Source organism: Phyllobates terribilis, unplaced genomic scaffold (genome assembly GCF_046119375.1).
Source record: "Phyllobates terribilis strain yellow unplaced genomic scaffold, ASM4611937v1 Scaffold_3__8_contigs__length_932513732, whole genome shotgun sequence".
Taxonomy (NCBI): Eukaryota; Metazoa; Chordata; class Amphibia; order Anura; family Dendrobatidae; genus Phyllobates; species Phyllobates terribilis.
This window is the reverse complement of record NW_027362763.1, coordinates 928,468,882-928,488,704: the sequence shown is the minus strand read 5'-3', so window position 1 is coordinate 928,488,704 and position 19,823 is coordinate 928,468,882. Positions and strand designations below refer to the sequence as shown.

The window sequence follows — 19,823 nt, the reverse complement described above, 5'->3', positions numbered from 1 at the left end:
TGCATTACACAGGGAAAAAAACAGAGCTTTCATGATAATGGCGATATCCTAGCTTTATCAACCTGTTTCGAGTGATTTAAACACTCTTAATCTTATGTGAATAAAGTGATGTTCACTGTTCGTGAGCTGGATCCTATTCATATAAACATACATTATACAGGGTTTAGAGCAGCTTGTATACATGTATATATGCCCTGACGTATACATACAGATACAAGGGAGAGCTGTGTCTGCAGCAGTATGCACAGAAGCAGTGAGTGAGCTCTGCTGCATACAGTGAGCTCTGCTGCATAGAGTTTCGCCGATGCACACATGAAAGACGCATGACTGTGACGTTGCATCAGATTCCAGAGACAGGAAGTCGGGGAGAAATTGACGTGAAATCACAGGAAGTCTGTAAATTTTCAGCCAGAGATCATGTGACCTGGAGAACAGCTCAGGTTACAGAAGGATTTGGGAAAGCAAGATATTAAGTAAAGTTAGCAGTTAGTTCACATGAAAGGGACTTGTAAAGTAGTTGGTAACCTGGCCGCTGGAGTAAAATGTAAATTATTCACCTCGCCACACTTATGTTGTTATATAGGGCACTTGTCTTCATGAAGGAACCTGGCAATCTGCTATTCATGAAGCTAAAGATCAATCAAGTCTGAAGAATTTCAGAAAGAAATCGGCACTCAAGCCACTTCCAATTATTGGTAAAAAGTTAAAAAGAAGGTAAGATAAATTTATCTTCAACTTTATTTTATTTCTTTACATATTTCTTATGTAGCACAAGCTCCTGTGTTTTTACTGAATTTCACTTGTCACCACTCCTGACCCATCTATTTTAGTGAATATCATATAACCAATACAAACTTTCTTTTCTTCTAACGCTGTGTTACTCCTTCTAGAAATGTCAGAATAAATTACCAACTCCAGTTGTGGGAGTGTCCCCTGCACAGTCTGACACTGTGCAGAGACAAGATACCTCTTTGACAACTGGGTTGGAACCAGGGCTGTGGAGTCGGTAAGCCAAACCTCCGACTCCTCCATTTCAATGACACCGACTTCACGACTCCGACTCCCTCATACATGGCTCATGTTTGAGTGATAAATTTACTGCAGCACAGATTAATCTAAGCTAAAAGTCTAGACCCTTAGATCAGGGATAGGACAGACATTTATAGGACATTTCATAACTTTCAAATATTCTTATAAAAAAATATTCTCCACAAATTGCATTGAACTACTGTGCCCAATTTATTATATATTTTAGGAGTCGGAGTTGGTCCATTTTATACTGACTCCGACTCCACCAAAATGGTCTACGACTCAACGACTCCGACTCCACAGCCCTGGTTGGAACATTCCCTTGTCAATTTATTTGATAATTTCCAGGAGCATAACAGAGGAGTTGCATAATGCGCTGCTATAAGAAAAGGTTTCTAGAATTATTTCATAGTGTAGTTACTAAAACAGCCATGCCATGAGTGCTGACAGTTCTCTATACAGAGGTTGTTCTCTATACAGAGGTTGTTCTCTTTACACAGGTTGTTCTACAAACATGTATGGCCTATTCACCCAATAGGTGAGAAATGTATAATTGCTGGGGGTCCTAAACTCCCCTGTGTGGGTGGAGCAGTAATGAGCATGTGCTACCACTGCACCATTCACTTCCTATATGAGTGCTAAATGCACATGCACACTATCACTCCATTCGCTCAAGGAGCTGTGACTCCTCTTTTCTTGCGATTGATGTGGGTATCAGCTTTCATACATTGTGTTCTGTGGATGGGAGATCTAATCTTTGTTTATTGAACAACCCCTGTATTACAGTGGGTACGGAAAGTATTCAGACCCCTTTAAATTTTTCACTCTTTGTTTCATTGCAGCCATTTCGTAAATTCTAAAAAGTTCATTTTTTTTCTCATTAATGTACACTCTGCACCCCATCTTGACTGAAAAAAACAGGAATGTAGAAATTTTTGCAAATTTATTAAAAAAGAAAAACTGAAATATTACATGGTCATAAGTGTTCAGACCCTTTGCTCACACACTCATATTTAAGTCACATCTTGTCCATTTCCTTGTGATCCTCCTTGAGATGGTTCTACTCCTTCATTGGAGTCTAGCTGCGTTTAATTAAACTGATAGGACCTGACTTTGAAAGGCACACACCTGTCTATATAAGACCTCACACCTCACAGTGCATGTCAGACCAAATGAGAATCATGAGCTCAAAGAAACTGCCCAAGGAGCTCAGAGACAGAATTGTGGCAAGGCACAGATCTGGCCAAGGTTACAAAAGAATTTCTGCATTACTCAAGGTTTCTAAGAGCACAGTGACCTCCATAATCCTTAAATGGAAAAAGTTTGGAACCACCAGAAGTCTTCCTAGACCTGGCTGTCCAGCCTAATTGAGCAATCGTGGGAGAAGAGCCATGGTGAGAGAGGTAAAGAATAACCCCAAGATCACTGGCTGAGCTCCAGAGATGCAGTAGGGAGATGGGAGAAAGTTCCATAAAGTCAACTATCACTGCAGCCCTCCACCAGTTGGGCTTTTATGGCTGAGTGGCCCGACGGAAGCCTCTCCTCAGTGACATATGAAAGCATGCATAGTTTGCTCAAAAACACATGAAGGAATCCCAGACTATGAGAAATAAGATTCTCTGGTCTGATGAGACGAAGATAGAACTTTTGGTGATAATTCTAAGCGGTATGTGTGGAGAAAACCAGGCACTGCTCCTCACCTGCCCAATACAATCCCAACAGTGAAACATGGCGGTGGTAGCATCATGCTTTGGGGGTATTTTTCAGCTGCAGGGACAGGACGACTGGTTGCTATTGAAGGAAACATGAATGCGGCCAAGTACAGAGATACCATGGATGAAAACCTCTTCCAGAGTGCTCTGGACCTCAGACTTGGCCGAAGGTTCACCTTCCAACAAGACAATGACCCAAAGCACACAGCTAAAATAACAAAGGAGTGGCTTCAGAACAACTCTGTGACCATTCTTGACTGGCCCAGCCAGAGCCCTAACCTAAACCCAATTGAGCATCTCTGGAGAGACCTGAAAATGGCTGTCCACCAACGTTCACCATCCAAGCTGACGGAACTGGAGAGGATCTGCAAGGAAGAATGGCAGAGGATCCCCAAATCCAGGTGTGAAAACTTGTTGCATCATTCCCAAGAAGACTTATGGCTGTACTAGCTCAAAAGGGTGCTTCTACTTAATACTGAGCAAAGGGTCTGAATACTTATGACCATGTGATATTTAAGTTTTTCTTTTTTAATAAATTTGCAAAAATTTCTACATTTCTGTTTTTTTTCAGTCGAGATGGGGTGCAGAGTGTACTTTAATGAGAAAAAAAATGAACTTTGTTTCATTGCAGCCATTTGATAAATTTGAAAAAGAGTGAAAAATTTAAAGGGGCCTGAATACTTTCCGTGCCCACTGTATGTATTGTGATCCCTTGGCCCAATAAATCTTTATATTCTGGTTTAGCCTCTTCCCGATGCAGCCAGTTTTGGCCTTCCTGACCAAAACAATTTGACATGTGTAACTTTGTCAGACAGCCATAGGGAGAAAAAAAAACAATGAAAAAGGTATAGGCCTTCATGCCAAGCAAAGTTGATGAAACCAATATAAATGACCAACGGAGTCAAATATCGAAAAATTAATTAAAATGCTAATTTTTATTAGAACGTGATTAAAATGTTAAAGAATACGTATTATGAAAATGCATAAATGATATGCCATATACAGAAGGTCAAAAATAGCATGAAACAATCTGAATTTTCCTACATAGATCATGTACTAAATTGTGCATAGACAAGGGAGCAGCAAAGTAACATACAAGACTGGTACATGGAGTGAGTAAAGATAACAAGGCAGTACTACGGCCAGGAGAAAGTATAAGGCTTGGGCGGCTATCCAAGAAATTAATAACCTCTACACATAATTGACCTCTAAGAAATGGTCACAAAACTGGTCAAAGCCAAGCACATAGAGAAACCAAATGCAAGTCCCTCCGTTCACGATGAACATGCTACCAAATATACACCACATAGGATTTAGCCTCCAGTGTATTGGACCTTTTGATTGAGTATAAATTGCAAAATATACTACTGTCCTATCCACTTTACAGAGCACAGTAATCTACTCCTGGGAAAAGACCTATTCATCACATTTCAAATATCCCCCTTTCCCCTGCGCTCAAATGTCACTGATCATAGGAGTTTTGCACAATTGGTATTTTGTCAGTCCAGAGATGGTTTTGTATAACTCTACAGGATAAATCGCTTACAAAGTATTTACTCATCAAATTATTGTAAAAATAGAATTACTCAGCAGTTGGTCTTTGGCATTTACAAAGCAGTGTACCATGAGAACCTTTTCAGAACACTTCTCTGTCGTTATGTTGCTAAAACACCACTATATCTGTGCACTTTTAAACGCACTGATACAATTTTATATTGATGTGCTTTATTACTAACAATATATGTCTGTTATCTGTTCTTTATGCATGGCCAAATGACTGGACCAATCTGCACTAAATTTTGCAAATGGGTAAATCTTTTGCTTCGAAAGGTTTTACACTGGGTTTCAGTTCTCATTCTCTAGAACCTACTTGTCACGCAAGGTGTGGGAAAGACTAAGTGAAACACAAAAGGATGAGGGGAAGGGAGCCCCTACACTAGGGAAAGGGGGAAGTGGAGACCTCCTAGGCTGATCTGATATCACCATGTCTCCTCTTCCGTCCCTATATTGGTTCTTCACCAATTGCTCCACAGGAACCTATCCCTGTATTTCCATAGCGCTTGGTCCTGGCTAGGGAAGGGGAGGGGGGTGAACACTAATCAGTCCCCACTAAACACTAAAGACAACAAGGAAGACAGACACTGGGGGGAAAATAGCTTAGCTTGAACCAACTTTAGAGAGATCTCACACACGTCCTCTTTGCTTTAGAGAGGAAGTAAGCAGACTGTACTCGCTCCAAGCTTTCACAGGGAAACATGTGAATATCACTGGCGCCGCCGTGCAGTAAAGTAAAGACTATTTAAACGCCCAGGCAAGGGTGTCAATTAGAGCATGAGGGAGGTAGCCGCTGGGTCCTAGAGTGAAACAGCTAACAAGGTGTCTGTTATGCCAAACGAAGAGATCTTCTGCAACCAACTGCAGGGCACCTGTCTGTCACATCTGACACACCCGGGACACTACCATTGTCGAAATATTTGCCAAATAAACAACCAAAAGCAAATACCAATTACATATAAAGTTACAACCAAATCTTCCCTAAATTTGCAACATGGATAAATCAGGCACTACAAAGATTTTACACCAGATCAATAACGGTAAGTCCTAGAGAGCTGAAACCTGATAAAACTTTCCGAAGCACCTGATTTATCCATTTTGCAATTTTGGATCAGATTGGTCCAGCCGTCTGGCCATGTATTACATATTAATTTTTGTGTTCTGCTTTTGGGGGAATAGGTTTCTGCACTGGGGGAGCTATCATTTTGCACAAAAAAACTGAATATATAAGCATTCTTGAGATATTCGCAAAAACACAACACAAGAGCAAAATATAATTTAGGACCAAACGACTGGACCAATTTTCCCCAAATGTGCCACATAGGTAAATCTGGAACTTTGGAAGATTTTACATCGGGTATCAGCTCTCAACTTTCTCAACATATTCACCAAAAAAATGGAATACAAAAGAAAATGTTAAGTTAAATATCATCGTGACAACACTGGAGATGTCAAATTTCTGTTCATAACAGCTCAGATATGTTGGTCTAATATCAGTAGCAAAATAAGTTTTTAACCATACAATCAACAAACAATTAAAGGGACTCTGTCAGCACAGAATGACTGTTAAAATTAAGTCTTCTTTAACAGCTCTGCAGCTCTGACTTCATAGAGCCAGTGAAGAGCAGAGATAGATTGAAACCAAGCAGTGCATTTAACCTCTTCACGACTTTTGACTAATGGGTAAGTCCAAGGTCGTGTCCCTGCCTTTGATGCGGGCTCCTGCGCTGAGCCCGCATCTTTCCCTGCACATGACAGCTGATCTGATCAGCTGTCATGTGCCTCTAACAGTCGGATCCACCTGTGGCTGTTAACCAGTTAAATGCTGCTGTCGATCACTGACAGGGGCATTTAATACGTGATGGCCGGAAGCGCGTCACAAGACCTGCCCATCAGCGCCCTATCACATGATTGCGGGGTGCCAATGTGTTGTCTTGATAGCTGGGGGTCTGCAGAGGCCACATGTGCCGGTCACTGTAAATCTTTTATGAATGCCGACCCGTGGCCGACATTCATAGGAGATCGTGATTTTTGCTACACATAGCAGGGCTAAAGAGGACTATTGAAACCAGTGTAAAAAAATATATATTAAAAAAATAAATACACACATTCAGTATTCGCTGAATTCAGAAATATCCGATCTATCAAATTATAAAGCAAATTAATCCGATAGGTAAACTGTGTAACGAGAATTTTTTTTTAAAAATGCCATGATTACATTTTTTGGGCAGCTGCAGCATTGTAATAAAATAACAGGCAATCAAAACATGGTATCAATAAAAAACTGCGCTCGGAGCGCAACAAAATAAGCCCTCACTCACCCCGATCATGAAAAATGGAGATGCCATGGGTCTCAGAGTTTTTTTTTTTCTTATCTCTAGATTTTCTTTCACCACTTAAATAAAGAACCTATACATGTTTTGTATCTGCATACTCTTACTGACCTGGGGAACCATATTGCCAGGTCAGTTTTAGCATTTAGTGAACATGGTAAATCAAAAGTACAAAAAATAATTGTGAAATTGCACTTTTTTTTGCAATTTTGCCACACTTGGAATTTCTTTTTCCCAGTTTCCATTACACTATATGGTAAAATCAATGGTATCATTCAAAGTATAACTCGTTGCTGAAAAAAACAAGCCTGGAAAAATAAAAAAGTGAAGTTTCTGGGAAGAAGAGGATCAAAAAACGAAAGCGCATAAACGGAAAATCGCAAGGTCACCAAGGGGATTAAATGATTGGCCCTGCCATGAAGCACCAAGCACCAGTACTTGGTTTGAACAGTCATTCTGTGCTGACACAGTCCCTTTAAGCCAAATAGACCTGTGCAAGACCAGGTAATTCTACTATTCTATATAGATGCTAGTTTGCACTTTGTTTTGTAGGGGTGCAGTATTTTACAGTAATGAGGTACAGAAGTATTCCATTCCTTTTGTTGGATCAGATGCTTCGGTCGTCAACAGGACACAACGTTATCTCTATGAAAATCTGCAGGAGACCCCAGTGAGTGACGTCTGTCAGTTGTTTCTGTGTTCACATTGTCTATGCGGTTAATGTTGGAAATATGTTTCAGTTAGTAAGGCGAGTGCGACACTAGTATTGTTCTCAACCTCCTAAGACTAGGGTTATAATGGGTAACTTGTCAGGCAAAGTGAAACATTGGATTACAGTGATTGAACTTTTTCCTATAGGGAGAAAAGGGCATGCAACTATTGCAATAATTCCAACATGGCTGCCTGCATCATGTGTTGCTCTTTCTCTTATAGAGGAACATTGATTCTACATAGCCTTAAGTAATGAAAGTAAGTTAAAAATAAATTTGTTCAAAAGAATGTGGTCATTCCAAAACCAAGGAGCGGTAATATGATGTCGGACTCTCTTCTGCAGCCATGAGAGCTTTCCTTCTGGGAAGGTTTTCCACAGTATTTTTGAGTGTGCGTTTGGGAATTTTTACTCATTCAGCCAAAAAAAAGTTTATTAAAAAGACTTTCGTATTAACCCACCACCAGTGTCTGATTTCTCAATCTACTTGCTAGTTCCCTAGGATCACATATATAAGATGGTAATGCCACTAAAAATTCCTTAAGTATTTTATCCACACATGCAATATACCTCACCTAATGCCTCCCTACTTGAGTTGTTAAAGTTTGTCCTAAGTCAAAATTATTTCTTGTTTGATGGTAAATTCTACCACCAGTTTGGGGGCACAGCTATGGGAGCCGATGTGCCCCCACCTATCCTAATCGGCTCCTGAGCCCCCATTTCCTTTTTTGGTAACTCTTCATAGATGACAGAATGATTGGTTAGGGGATTCCCGTTTTAAGAAATTTGTAGATTGTCAAAATGTGAATGAAATATGCCTTAGATTTACATCTGAAAATTAAACAGGACTCCATAACTTTTCTGGATATCCTTATTGCAAAAGATCAAAGGGGACACTTAAGGACCAGTACCTTTAAGAAATCTACATCTACTAACAATCTAATACCAAAACTGGGGGGAACCGAACAAACTGGTCATAGAGATATAAATAAGAAAAATAGGATAGAAGTCCAGGGCTGTGATAAAATAGCCTTTATTTGAGTTCAATGTATAATCGTGGCACTGTGAACAAAAAGTGCACACACATTTACATAACAGCGGGAGCGATGTGGATGGGAGGAGCAGCAGTTTGCTCTTCCCAGTCCGCGTGACAGCGGTAGTAAAAAAAAAAAGTAAAAATAAAAAGATAAACCTTTATACTCGCCTGTCTGGCAGCCCCTGGTGGCTATGCTGTCTCCCCGGCGGCCAGCGGTACACTGCAGGGCGCGGGCTCACTAGCTGCCCGGACCTGCGGTGATGTCACTGATCAGCTGATGGTCATGTGACTATCAGGTGATCAGTGCCGGCAGCGACGTGACTGATTTTACACCCCTGTCAGTGTACATTGCTGTTTTCTACAGCAGTGACATCATTGATGGCTGATGTCACCACTCTAGAAGTGACCCAGATCGCCGCGGGACACTCGGCGTAATCGTGGACTAAGTCGTTGACGGCGGACAGGTGAGGAATATGGTTGTTTTTTTTTTTTCAGGAGATCGAGGACTTCGTGGACGGAGGGTAATAAAAAAAATTGTAGAACCGTGTGTGTTTTATTTCATTAAAATACTTTGTTCTGGCCGTGTCTTTTATTGAAAAAGTGCCTATCACTTTACCACGCAGCTAGTAATGGGGGCGTCTTATAGACGCCCTCCATTACTAACCTGGGCTTCCTGTCAGCCGCCAATACAAGGCTGACGTGAACCCAACCCCATTACCCCACTGCCACCACTACATAGCAGTGGGAAGAGCAAGGCTAAGCTCCAGATTTGACGCATCTTGTGGAAGCGCCATTTCTGGGACTGCTGAGGGGTGATATTAATAGCCGCAGAGGGGGCTAGTATTCATGGCCCTTTCCCTGGCTATTAATATCAGCCAACAGCTGTCTAGTTTAGCCTTTGCTGGTTAGATTTTATAGGGGGACCCCACTTCAATTTTTTTCTGGGGCCCCCTGTAATATAGCCAGTAAAGGCTAAACAAACAGCTGTTGGCTGATATTAATAGCCAGGGAACATTGTTGGCTAATGGCCCCTTCCCCAACTACTAATATCAGCCCCCAGCGGTTGGCTTTCCCTCTGCTGGTTATAAAAATGACGCGTGAGCCCACGCCATTTTTTTTTTTTTTTAGTTTTAGGCTCTGTGCCCATTATTCAGACGTAGCAGCGCTTTGGACGCAATTTTTTTCTACGTCCAAAACGTTGCATTCTATTGAATGCAGGTAAATCCACATGTGTTCACTGAACCATGCGTATTTACCGTATTCAATACTTTCTAGTGGTCAAATTTCTGTTGCGGAGACTAGCGACTCTGCAATAGAATTTGACATGCTGCGGTCCTGAAAGACGCGCCGCATATCAGTGCCCACGGGTGATTCGCAGCCTCTGATGCACACATAGTGGACATGGGATTTCTAAAGATCCCATCCACTATGCTGTAACATCTGGACGCTGCGAGCTTGACGCTGTGTAAACACGCAGCGTCATACCTGCAGATTCTCCTGACCGTGGCTACGTACCCAAACTCACTCGCAGCATGTCAATTTCTGTAGCGGACACGCTAGCCTCCGCTGCAGATTTTGACCGATTGAAGTGTCATTATATGAGGTGGATTCACATGTACCGACAAAAAAGTGCGGTATTAGAACACAGCGTTTTGGATGCAACAAAGGTATGCTGCATTCAAAGCGCTGCTCAGTGCTGATCATAGTGGCTAATGAACCAGCTGTGTGTTATTTAATGGCCAGGGGCCATGTTTGCCTAATGGCACCTTCCTAGGCTAAAAATAACAGCTCACAGCAGCCGCATAAATTACATGAATAGAAATGCTAATGAAGACTGGGTGAATGGGACTAGGTGAAACCCAGCTCTTTTGTTTGGTGATGACAAAGTGTCAATCAGACCTTTTCATGACGAAACTTAATTAAAGTGAAGTAAAGCATTAAATAAACACACAGACAGAGCAAACACTTTATTTGAATTACATCAGACACATTCTTTAATCATTTAAATGAACAATATATGATACATATGGGCTGTAAGAGTGTACCTTTATTGCAACTGTAATTGATATATATACTGAATTCTGATAAGAAATGGGCCGGTTTAGTAAAGAGTGCAGTGCTCCACAATGAAGCTTATGTTTCAAACTATTTGGTGTTTATTGTTTTTTTCTTTTCTTTCTTCTGTTTACTCTGATTATTGAGAACGTGATGTAAATTGTATTAAACTGTTTAGATTACCCTGACCTTATATTATGACAATATCTGTTTGTAACCATTATCCTGTGGAATTTTTCAATAAAAAGAGCTTTTAAAAAATCATTTAAATGAACCAATATACTCACCCCAGTTCTATGGTAATCTAAGGGTTTAAGCAATGTCCCACCAAATAACTTTATTTAGCTCCAAAAAGCATTCATTGATGTACAAAAATCGCTTCAAAAAACATGTCAAAAACACATGTAAAATCTGCATGCATTTTTTTTCTGCCAAGGAAAGGCAAAAACACTCAGGAAATTTCTGTTTCAAATCCGCATCATGTGCACATACCCTAAAGACTACAGGAATTGTTCTTTAGCGGTTGTATATCTTTGTCCGATTACATTACTGTCAGTACATGAAAAATGCACAGGTGTCTGTTGGGGCATACCTGATATGTGAACAGGGACTGCATGATGATCTGAATTGATCATGCTGTACAGAGTGTTAAATGTCCAGGATTAGAGTTTATCAACTGTAGTTGTAATCATCACATAATTATGACATCATCACATGTATGCAAGAAATCTTCCCACAATATACATGTACATTATGATGCAGGAAGAGGTTTAATGGAATTCCCATCTGACAGAATATACCATAAATTGAATGAACTGGCTTTCTGTCCATTGTGTGTGTATAACACGCGCTCACACTCTTGTTCAAGAGAGATGTACATTGGTGTATGTGAAGACCCGTGGTCAGACAACACAGGGTGAGGGTAAAACAGTGTGGCAATACTTTATTGAACCAGAAAGCGGACAATGATCAAATAGAACAGTCCCAGCAAATACCCAAGTTGGTACAACATTACATAGTCTCACCCTTCCGCTCTGCATGCCTAGGGTAGAACAGCTGTGACTTTGGGACTTCCAGGGCCAACTACCTCAACCAGTGGCCCCCCACTTCTGATGGGCCCCCACAGAGAGGAGGTAGCGGCAAGCTTAGGACTCTAGCAGTCCATCAAGGTACAAGGCCAGGAGACCCGAGAGGCCCACCCTGGCCTCTCCGAGAGTTTCAATGGGGCCAGATAACCGGTGGGTCCCAATCTGGCTTCTCCGAATGTCTCCATGAGTTCCAGGCGACCGGTGGGTCCCTCCTGGCAACCCCAAACAACATATCCATGAGGCCAGGTGACTTCATTGTCCCAACCTGGTCTCCCCAAAATGTATCCATGTCTCTCTGATGGTCAGTGGAGCAGATCCGTATCTTTCCAGTCAGGGCTATATACCCTTAGGCTTGAATCATGTAGAGTCCAAATCTGTGTCTCTTTGGATGGAGCTGCCATGCAATCCATCTACTCTCTTGAAGGATGTCTCTCATTCTCCTTAAAAAGTCTTTCTGATGCTCCTTGATTCTGCTTGCAGCACTACAGACATCCCTGTTTATATTTACATATGTGTAAGGTAATCAGTCACAGGTTGGGGGGAAGGGGCATTACTGACAGGACTCAGGTTTCATTGTTTTAGCTAATCAATTTACATAGTTGGTATCACAGTAGCTATTGTAAATAATCATTCAGATGACTTAATATAATATGCAATTAACATAGTAAAAAACAACATTGTTCACCAAACCAAGAGGAGACAGCAATCAGGGTTATACAAATACTGGTCTGTCCTTTAGAAATACATACATATTTACAAGTTAATACAAATATAATAGTGTATTTCTTTTGGATTAACAAATCTAATCGTCTGGCTAATTAAGATTATAGGCTGTATTGTCACAGGTTATATATATAAAATATATAAAAATATATATATTTTTTTCTTTTACTAGGTGCAATACGCTGCATATTTTGCAGTGGGTGGTATCGCGTCAGTTATAAAATTGATGTTTGCTGGATTCTTCTTTCTGCTCCTTACTAGATGCAGTTGTGGTCGGAAACTTCTCATAAAGGTAAGCATTTTGCTTATTTTTTTCCTTTTTATGTTCTGTATATAGTACTATAACTCTTGAATATCTTGTTATCATTACTACAAAATCTGACCAGCACCTCCTAACAGAATGTACTTCATGCACAAATTGCCAATACATGTGACCCACGAGCCACAAGAAGGTGCACCTTTCGTTAACATTTTTGGTGTGTGTGTTCTTTGGGGTTTTTTTTTGCTTTTTTTACATTTTGCATCTCTGGCAGCCATGATAATTTTCACACTTTTTTGACATGTTCAAATAAAATCAAATCCACATATATAAATATACAAATTGTGCCATGTCAGTGTTGCTAATCTCATTGGCTGCTGTGATCACGTGACAACAATCATCAGTCACTTTGCAGCCATTCAGACAATCTGATCTGACAGAATCGTGTAGGCTACAGCCAATCGGTGGTTTATTGGCTGCAGCTGTCATGTGACGCCACAATGTCACATGATTCACCAAAAATAGCAGTACTGAAAAATAAAATGACTGATATTTATTAAAAAAAATGTCTACAAGTTTTCCCTTATCAAATATAATTATGAAATTTTTCATATGGAAAAAACTTTAAAGGAGTTGTCCCACTAACAAAGTGCATTTTAATGAATAGATCTTAGAAAAAAATATTGGAATAATATAATATATTATGTAAGCGTGGTAAAAAACATATGGCCCAATGGCCTAATTAAATATATAATAACAAAGGATAACAAACCTTGAAGAATACAGATAATAATAAAATATATCTCTTATCAGGGAATAAGTCAACCAACCTCCAAAATTGAATAAAAATATAAAGATTTTATTAGTCACAAAATATACGCAAAGGAATAATAATAGCCACATATCAGTCATAAAGATATAAGTACAATAATCAATGATGCTCTCGGTACAGCTCAAACAGAAAGAACAACACCCAGGAAAAAACAGACAGACAACACAGGGATTAAGTAATCCCCAGAAAATGCAGTATACATGTGTTTGTCACAAAGGTCATATATAATCCATTAAGGGTAATTTAATTCAATCCATGTATGTTGTTAGTAATGACACAATAGGGGATGCATCTATCTATGAATGTAAGTCAGGTACAGTTGTGCTCAAAAGTTTACATACCCCAGCAGACTTTTTCCTTTCTTGGCCTTGTTTCAGAGAATATGAATGATAACAAAAAAAACTTTTTCTCCACTTGTGGTTATTTGTTGGGTGAAGCCATTTATTGTCAAACTAATGTGTTTTCTCTTTTTAAATCTTAATGACAACCAAAAACATCCAAATGACCCTGATCAAAAGTTGACATACCCTGGTGATTTTGGCCTGATAACATGCACAGAATTTGACACAAATGGGTTTGAATGGCTACTAAAGGTAACATCCTCACATGTGTCCTCTTTGCTTGTAATCAGTGTGTGTGCATAAAAGCTGAGGGAGTTTCTGGGATCCAGACAGACTCTTGCATCTTTCATCCAGCCACTGACATTTCTGGATTGAGAGTCATGGGGAAAGCAAAAGAATTGTCAATGGATCTACGGGAAAAGGTAGTTGAACTGTATAACACAGGAAAGGGATACAAAAAAAATATCCAAGGAATTGATAATGCCAGTAATCCGCTTTCAAACTGTGATTAACAAATGGAAAATCAGGGGCTCTGTAAAAACAAAACCACGGTCAGGTGGACTAACAAAAATTTCGGCCACAACTGTCAGGAAAATTGTTCGTGATGCAAAGAAAAACCCACAAATAACATCAGCAGAAATTCAGGACTCTCTGAAAACTAGCAGTGTGGCTGTTTCAAGATGCACAATAAGGAGGCACTTGAAGAAAAATGGGCTGCATGGTCGAGTCGCCAGAAGAAAGCCATTACTGCGCAAATGCCACAAAGTATCTCGCCTACAATACACCAAACAGCACAGAGACAAGCCTCAAAATTTCTGGTACAAGGTAATTTGGAGTGATGAGACCAAAATTGAACTTTTTGGCCACAACCATAAACGTTGCATTTGGAGAGAGGTCAACAAGGCCTATGATGAAAGGAACACCATTCCTACTGTAAAGCATGGAGGTAGATCGCTGATGTTTTGGGGATGTGTGAGCTACAATGGCACAGGAAACTTGGGAAAAGTTGAAGGTAAGATGAATGCAGCTTGTTATCAACAAATACTGGAGGCAAATTTGCACTCATCAGCCCGGAAGCTGCGCATGGGACGTACTTGGACGGTCCAACATGACAATGATCCAAAACACAAGGCCAAGTGGATCTGTCATTGGCTACAGCATAACAAAGTGAATGTTCTGGAGTGGCCATCTCAGTCTCCTGACCTCAATATCATTGAGCTACTCTGGGGAGATCTTAAGCATGCAGTTCATGCTAGACAGCCCAGGAATTTACAGGAACTGGAGGCTTTTTGCCAAGAAGAATGGCCAGCTTTACCATCTAAGAAATTAAAGAACCTCATCCACAACTACCACAAAAGACTTCAAGCTGTCATTGATGTTAGAGGGGTAGGCAATACACGGTATTAAAGGGAATCTGTCACCCCCATGGGCAATAGCAGACCTCTACTATGGCCATGCAGGGTATAGAAAAGTAAATGTATACATACCTGTATGGCCTATAGCAGAGGTCTGATTGCAGAGAAAAGCACTTTAATCAATTCTTTTTTTCCACAGGCTTGGTATCCGGGGGACGCCAAGCAATCCCCGCCTATCTGCTTATTATTCCCCCAAATCCCAGCTTCTGCTTAATTATCATATCCTCTCCCCTCCTCTGCACGTCACAGGGCCCTGTGACGTGCACTGTGCTCCCTGACTTACGGGCATCATAAAGAGCGCGCTTTGATTCATCCTGGCCCCGTCTACCTGTGCTCTGCGCCGCAGGTTTCTATTGCGCAGGCTCCGGAAAGTGACAGTGACTCCCCGAAGCCTGCGCCATAGTTTGACAATAAATGGATTCACCCAAACAAAAACCATGAGTGGAGAAAGTTTTTTTTGTTATCATTCATATTTTCTGAAACAAGGCCAAGAAAGGAAAAATTCTGCCAGGGTATGTAAACTTTTGAGCACAACTGTATATAGTATCTAACAAGAGATGTAAAATATGACCCAGGATCACAGGGAACAAAATAGGAACAGAGAATAAGGTGCAGCCTGCAATCATGTATAGGGAGATAATATTATATACAACAGTGTATATCTCACCAAAATATATGTAGATGGTGCTGCTACTAATGGATATGACCTAAGTAGAGGGCACAGACTCGGTAAGTAACAAGGAGTAACAGAAAAATGATTTAATGTCATGGAATTAGTCTCTTACCCATATTGCTGAGTGAGTTCCAAGAATACCCCAACGCACGTTTTGCAAGAGCTTCTTTTGGGGGTGGAGGTGGTGGAGCTATCATAATAAAGTATGAAGTAAACAAGAGTGCTCACAAAAACTGTATGATACCCCCACAGTGAATTCCTCCACATGCACGGTATGATGACTCTACTGTACCCCCCTCCCTTAATTCCCTCGACAAAGAATGGTAACCCCATCATAGTATAATTCCCCAACTGTAATCCCCACACAGCCCGCCATACAGTATAATGGCCACAAAAACGTCCTTCATACATTATAATGGCCCCACTTAGTGCTCCATACCTTATAATGGCTCAACATAGTGCTCCATACAGTATAATCGAGCAGAATAGTGAACCATACTGAATGTTGGCCCCACATAGTGCTCCATATAGAATAATGCCCCACATAGTGCTCCATACAGTATAATACGCCCACAAATTGCTCTCTACAGTAATGGGCCCACATAATGCTCTATACAGTGTAATGGGCCCACATAGTGCTTCATACAGTATAACGGCCCCACATAAAAAAAAAATTAGAAATAAATACTCCACTCTGCCTGTTCCCTTGCTGCTCTGGTCTTTTCATGATGTCTTCAGATCCTCTGTACATCTCGATAGAGCGGATGCATTTTAATGACGTCATTGCGCCTACTACACTGAGACATCAGACGCAGAGGGGGAATAATGGGAGATGGGAGAGCGTCAGCTGACGCTCCCTCCTCCATCATTGCTTTCAACTGTATCGGTATCTAGGATGCCGATGCAGTTGAAAGTGCGATACCGGCGGTAGACCCCCCCTTTGTCACTAGCTAAATATACTAAGGGGACCTCCCCAACGCCGCGGGCCAAACATACTCGCCCGGCGAGCCAGATTTGGCCACCGGGCCAGAGTTTGACATCTGTGCCCTACCTGAAGTCAGATGCAGGGGCCATTTGAACAGGCTGTATTCGTAGCCCTTGGCACAGTGGAGGTAAGACTGATAGGGTTAATGGTATTCTAACACTTTCTCTACAAAGTACATATTTCATATGTCTTTGCAGGGTGCTAACTCTGTAGCCAAGGTTGTATGTGATCTGTCTTGGAGATCAAGGCTGAGATTTGGTCATTTGCAACCGTTACAGCATCTGAGATTCTCAACTTAAGGGCATAATATCGCATTGCAATGCTCGGACTGGCTGGCGGCTTTTCAGACCCAAACATGACAGATGCATAGAAATGCATGAAGCTGTCACACTCCGGTCGGGAGAGCTGTCGGCTAGTCTGAGCGTTGCATTCCAATCTCCATCCGATTTGTATGGCTGTCTGAGCGCACCCTTAAAAAAAGAGAGCAGAATCACTGCTGCAGTCACGACCCCACATGCAATATATCATGGATTAAATTGAGATTTGGCAGTGTGAGATGCCACACGCCTGAAGCTCTCATGTCCACCGCTTATATCTCGAGCTGGATTGCTAATGCTAATACAGGAGCATTTCTGGTCTCATTTTAACCCCTTTGCCCCCCCCCCCACCCCTTTTGACCCCCCCAAACCTGTTTGCATCTTCATGACCAGGCCAAGTTTTACAATTCTGACCACTGTCACTTTGAGGTAATAACTCTGGAATGCTTCAATGGATCCCACTGATTTTGAGACTGTCACGAAAAAACATTGTACTTCATAATGGTGCTGAAATTTGTTCAATATGACTTGCGTTTATTTGTGGAAAAAATGGAAATTTGGCAAAAATTTAGCAATTTTCAAACTTTTTAAATTTTTATGCCTTTAAATCAGCGCGTTATGTCACACAATATAGTTAATAAATAACATTTCCCACATGTCTATATCAGCACAATTTGGAAATATAAATATATATGTGTGTATATATATATGTATGTATATGTATATATATATATATATATATATATATATACTGCTTAAAAAAATAAAGGGAACACTTAAGCAACAGAATATAACTCCAAGTAAATCAAACTTTTGTGAAATCAAACTGTCCACTTAGGAAGCCACACTGATTGAAAATCAATTTCACATGCTGTTGTGCAAATGGAATAGACAATAGTTGGAAGTTATTGGCAATTCTCAAGACACCCTCAATAAAGGAGTGGTTCTGCAGGTGGGGACCACAGACCACATCTCAGTACCAATGCTTTCTGGCTGATGTTTTGGTCACTTTTAAATGTTGGTTGTGCTTTCACACTCGTGGTAGCAAGAGCCGGACTCTACAACCCACAGAAGTTGCTCAGGTAGTGCAGCTCATCCAGGATGGCACATCAATGCGAGCTGTGGCAAGAAGATTTGCTGTGTCTGTCAGCGTAGTGTCCTGAGGCTGGAGGCGCTACCAGGAGACAGGCCAGTGCACCAGGAGACGTGGCGTGGGTCGTAGGAGGGCAACAACCCAGCAGCAGGACCGCTACCTCTGCCTTTGTGCAAGGAGGAGCACTGCCAGAGCCCTGCAAAATGACTTCCAGCAGGCTACAAATGTGCATGTGTCTGCACAAACCATTAGAAACCGACTCCATGAGGGTGGTATGAGGGCCCGACAACCACAGATGGGGGTTGTGCTCACAGCCCAACACCGTGCATGACGCTTGGCATTTGCCACAGAACACCAGGATTGGCAAAGTCGCCACTGGTGCCCTGTGCTCTTCACAGATGAAAGCAGGTTCACACTGAGCACATGTGACAGACGTGACAGTCTGGAGACGCTGTGGAGAGCGATCTGCTGCCTGCAACATCCTTCAGCATGACCAGTTTAGCAGTGGGTCAGTAATGGTGTGGGGTGGCATTTCTTTGGGGGGCCGCACAGCCCTCTATGTGCTCGCCAGAGGAAGCCTGACTGCCATTAGGTACCGAGATGAGATCCTCAGACCCCTTGTGAGACCATATGCTGGTGCGGTTCGCCCTAGGTTCCTCCTAATGCAGGACAATGCCAGACCTCATGTGACTGGAGTATGTCAGCAGTTCCTGCAAGATGAAGGCATTGAAGCTATGGACTGGCCCACCCATTCCCCAGACCTGAATCAGATTGAGCACATCTGGGACATCATGTCTCGCTCCATCCACCACGTTGCACCACAGACTGTCCAGGAGTTAGCGGATGCTTTAGTCCAGGTCTGGGAGGAGATCCCAGAGGAGACCATCCGCAACCTCATCAGGAGCATGCCCAGGTGTTGTAGGGAGGTCATACAGGCACGTGGAGGCCACACACAATACTGAGCCTCATTTTGACTTGTTTTAAGGACATTACATCAAAGTTGGATCAGCCTGTAGTGTGTTTTTCCACTTTAATTTTGGGGGTGACTCCAAATCCAGGCCTCCATTGGTTAATAAAATTGATTTCCATTGATGATTTTTGTGTGATTTTTATATATATATATATATATATATATATATATATATATATATATATATATATGTGTGTATGTATGTTAGGAAGTTATAAGGGTTACAAGTTGACCAGCGATTTCTCATTTTTCCAGCCAAATTTATAAAACCATTATTTTTTAGGGACCAGATCACAATTGAAGTGACTTTGAGGGGCTTATATGGCTGACAATACCCAAAAGTGACAGCATTCTAAAAACCGCACACCTCAAGATGCTCAAAACCACATTCAAGAAGTTTATTAACCCTTCAGGCGCTTCACAGGAATTAATGAAATGTGGAAGGAAGAAATAAACATTTAACTTTTTTTCACAAATGTTTCTTTAAACCCATTTTTTTTACTTTCACAAGGGTAACAGGACAAAATGGACCCCAAAATTTGTTGTGCAATTTCTCCAGAGTACGCCAATACCCCATATGTGGTTGAACACTACTTTTGAGTCACGGTGCAAAAGAAGGGAAGAAGTGCCATATTGGAGTTCAGATTTTGCTGGACTGGTTTGCCCATAAGAGATCCTATTTTACAAACTACACCTCTC

At 41.3% G+C, this 19,823-nt stretch overlaps 1 protein-coding gene across 1 annotated transcript in view; it reads left to right on the top strand.

The window, feature by feature from the left end:
• Window positions 1-19,823, top strand: part of LOC141257819 (saccharopine dehydrogenase-like oxidoreductase) — a 100,153-nt gene that overhangs the window by 66,069 nt on the left and 14,261 nt on the right. Inside the window, exons 6-8 of the mRNA XM_073672829.1 lie at window positions 584-714; window positions 7,181-7,298; window positions 12,412-12,531. Of these exons, the coding sequence (XP_073528930.1) occupies window positions 584-714; window positions 7,181-7,298; window positions 12,412-12,531 (369 nt within the window). The remainder of the gene's footprint in view (window positions 1-583; window positions 715-7,180; window positions 7,299-12,411; window positions 12,532-19,823) is intronic.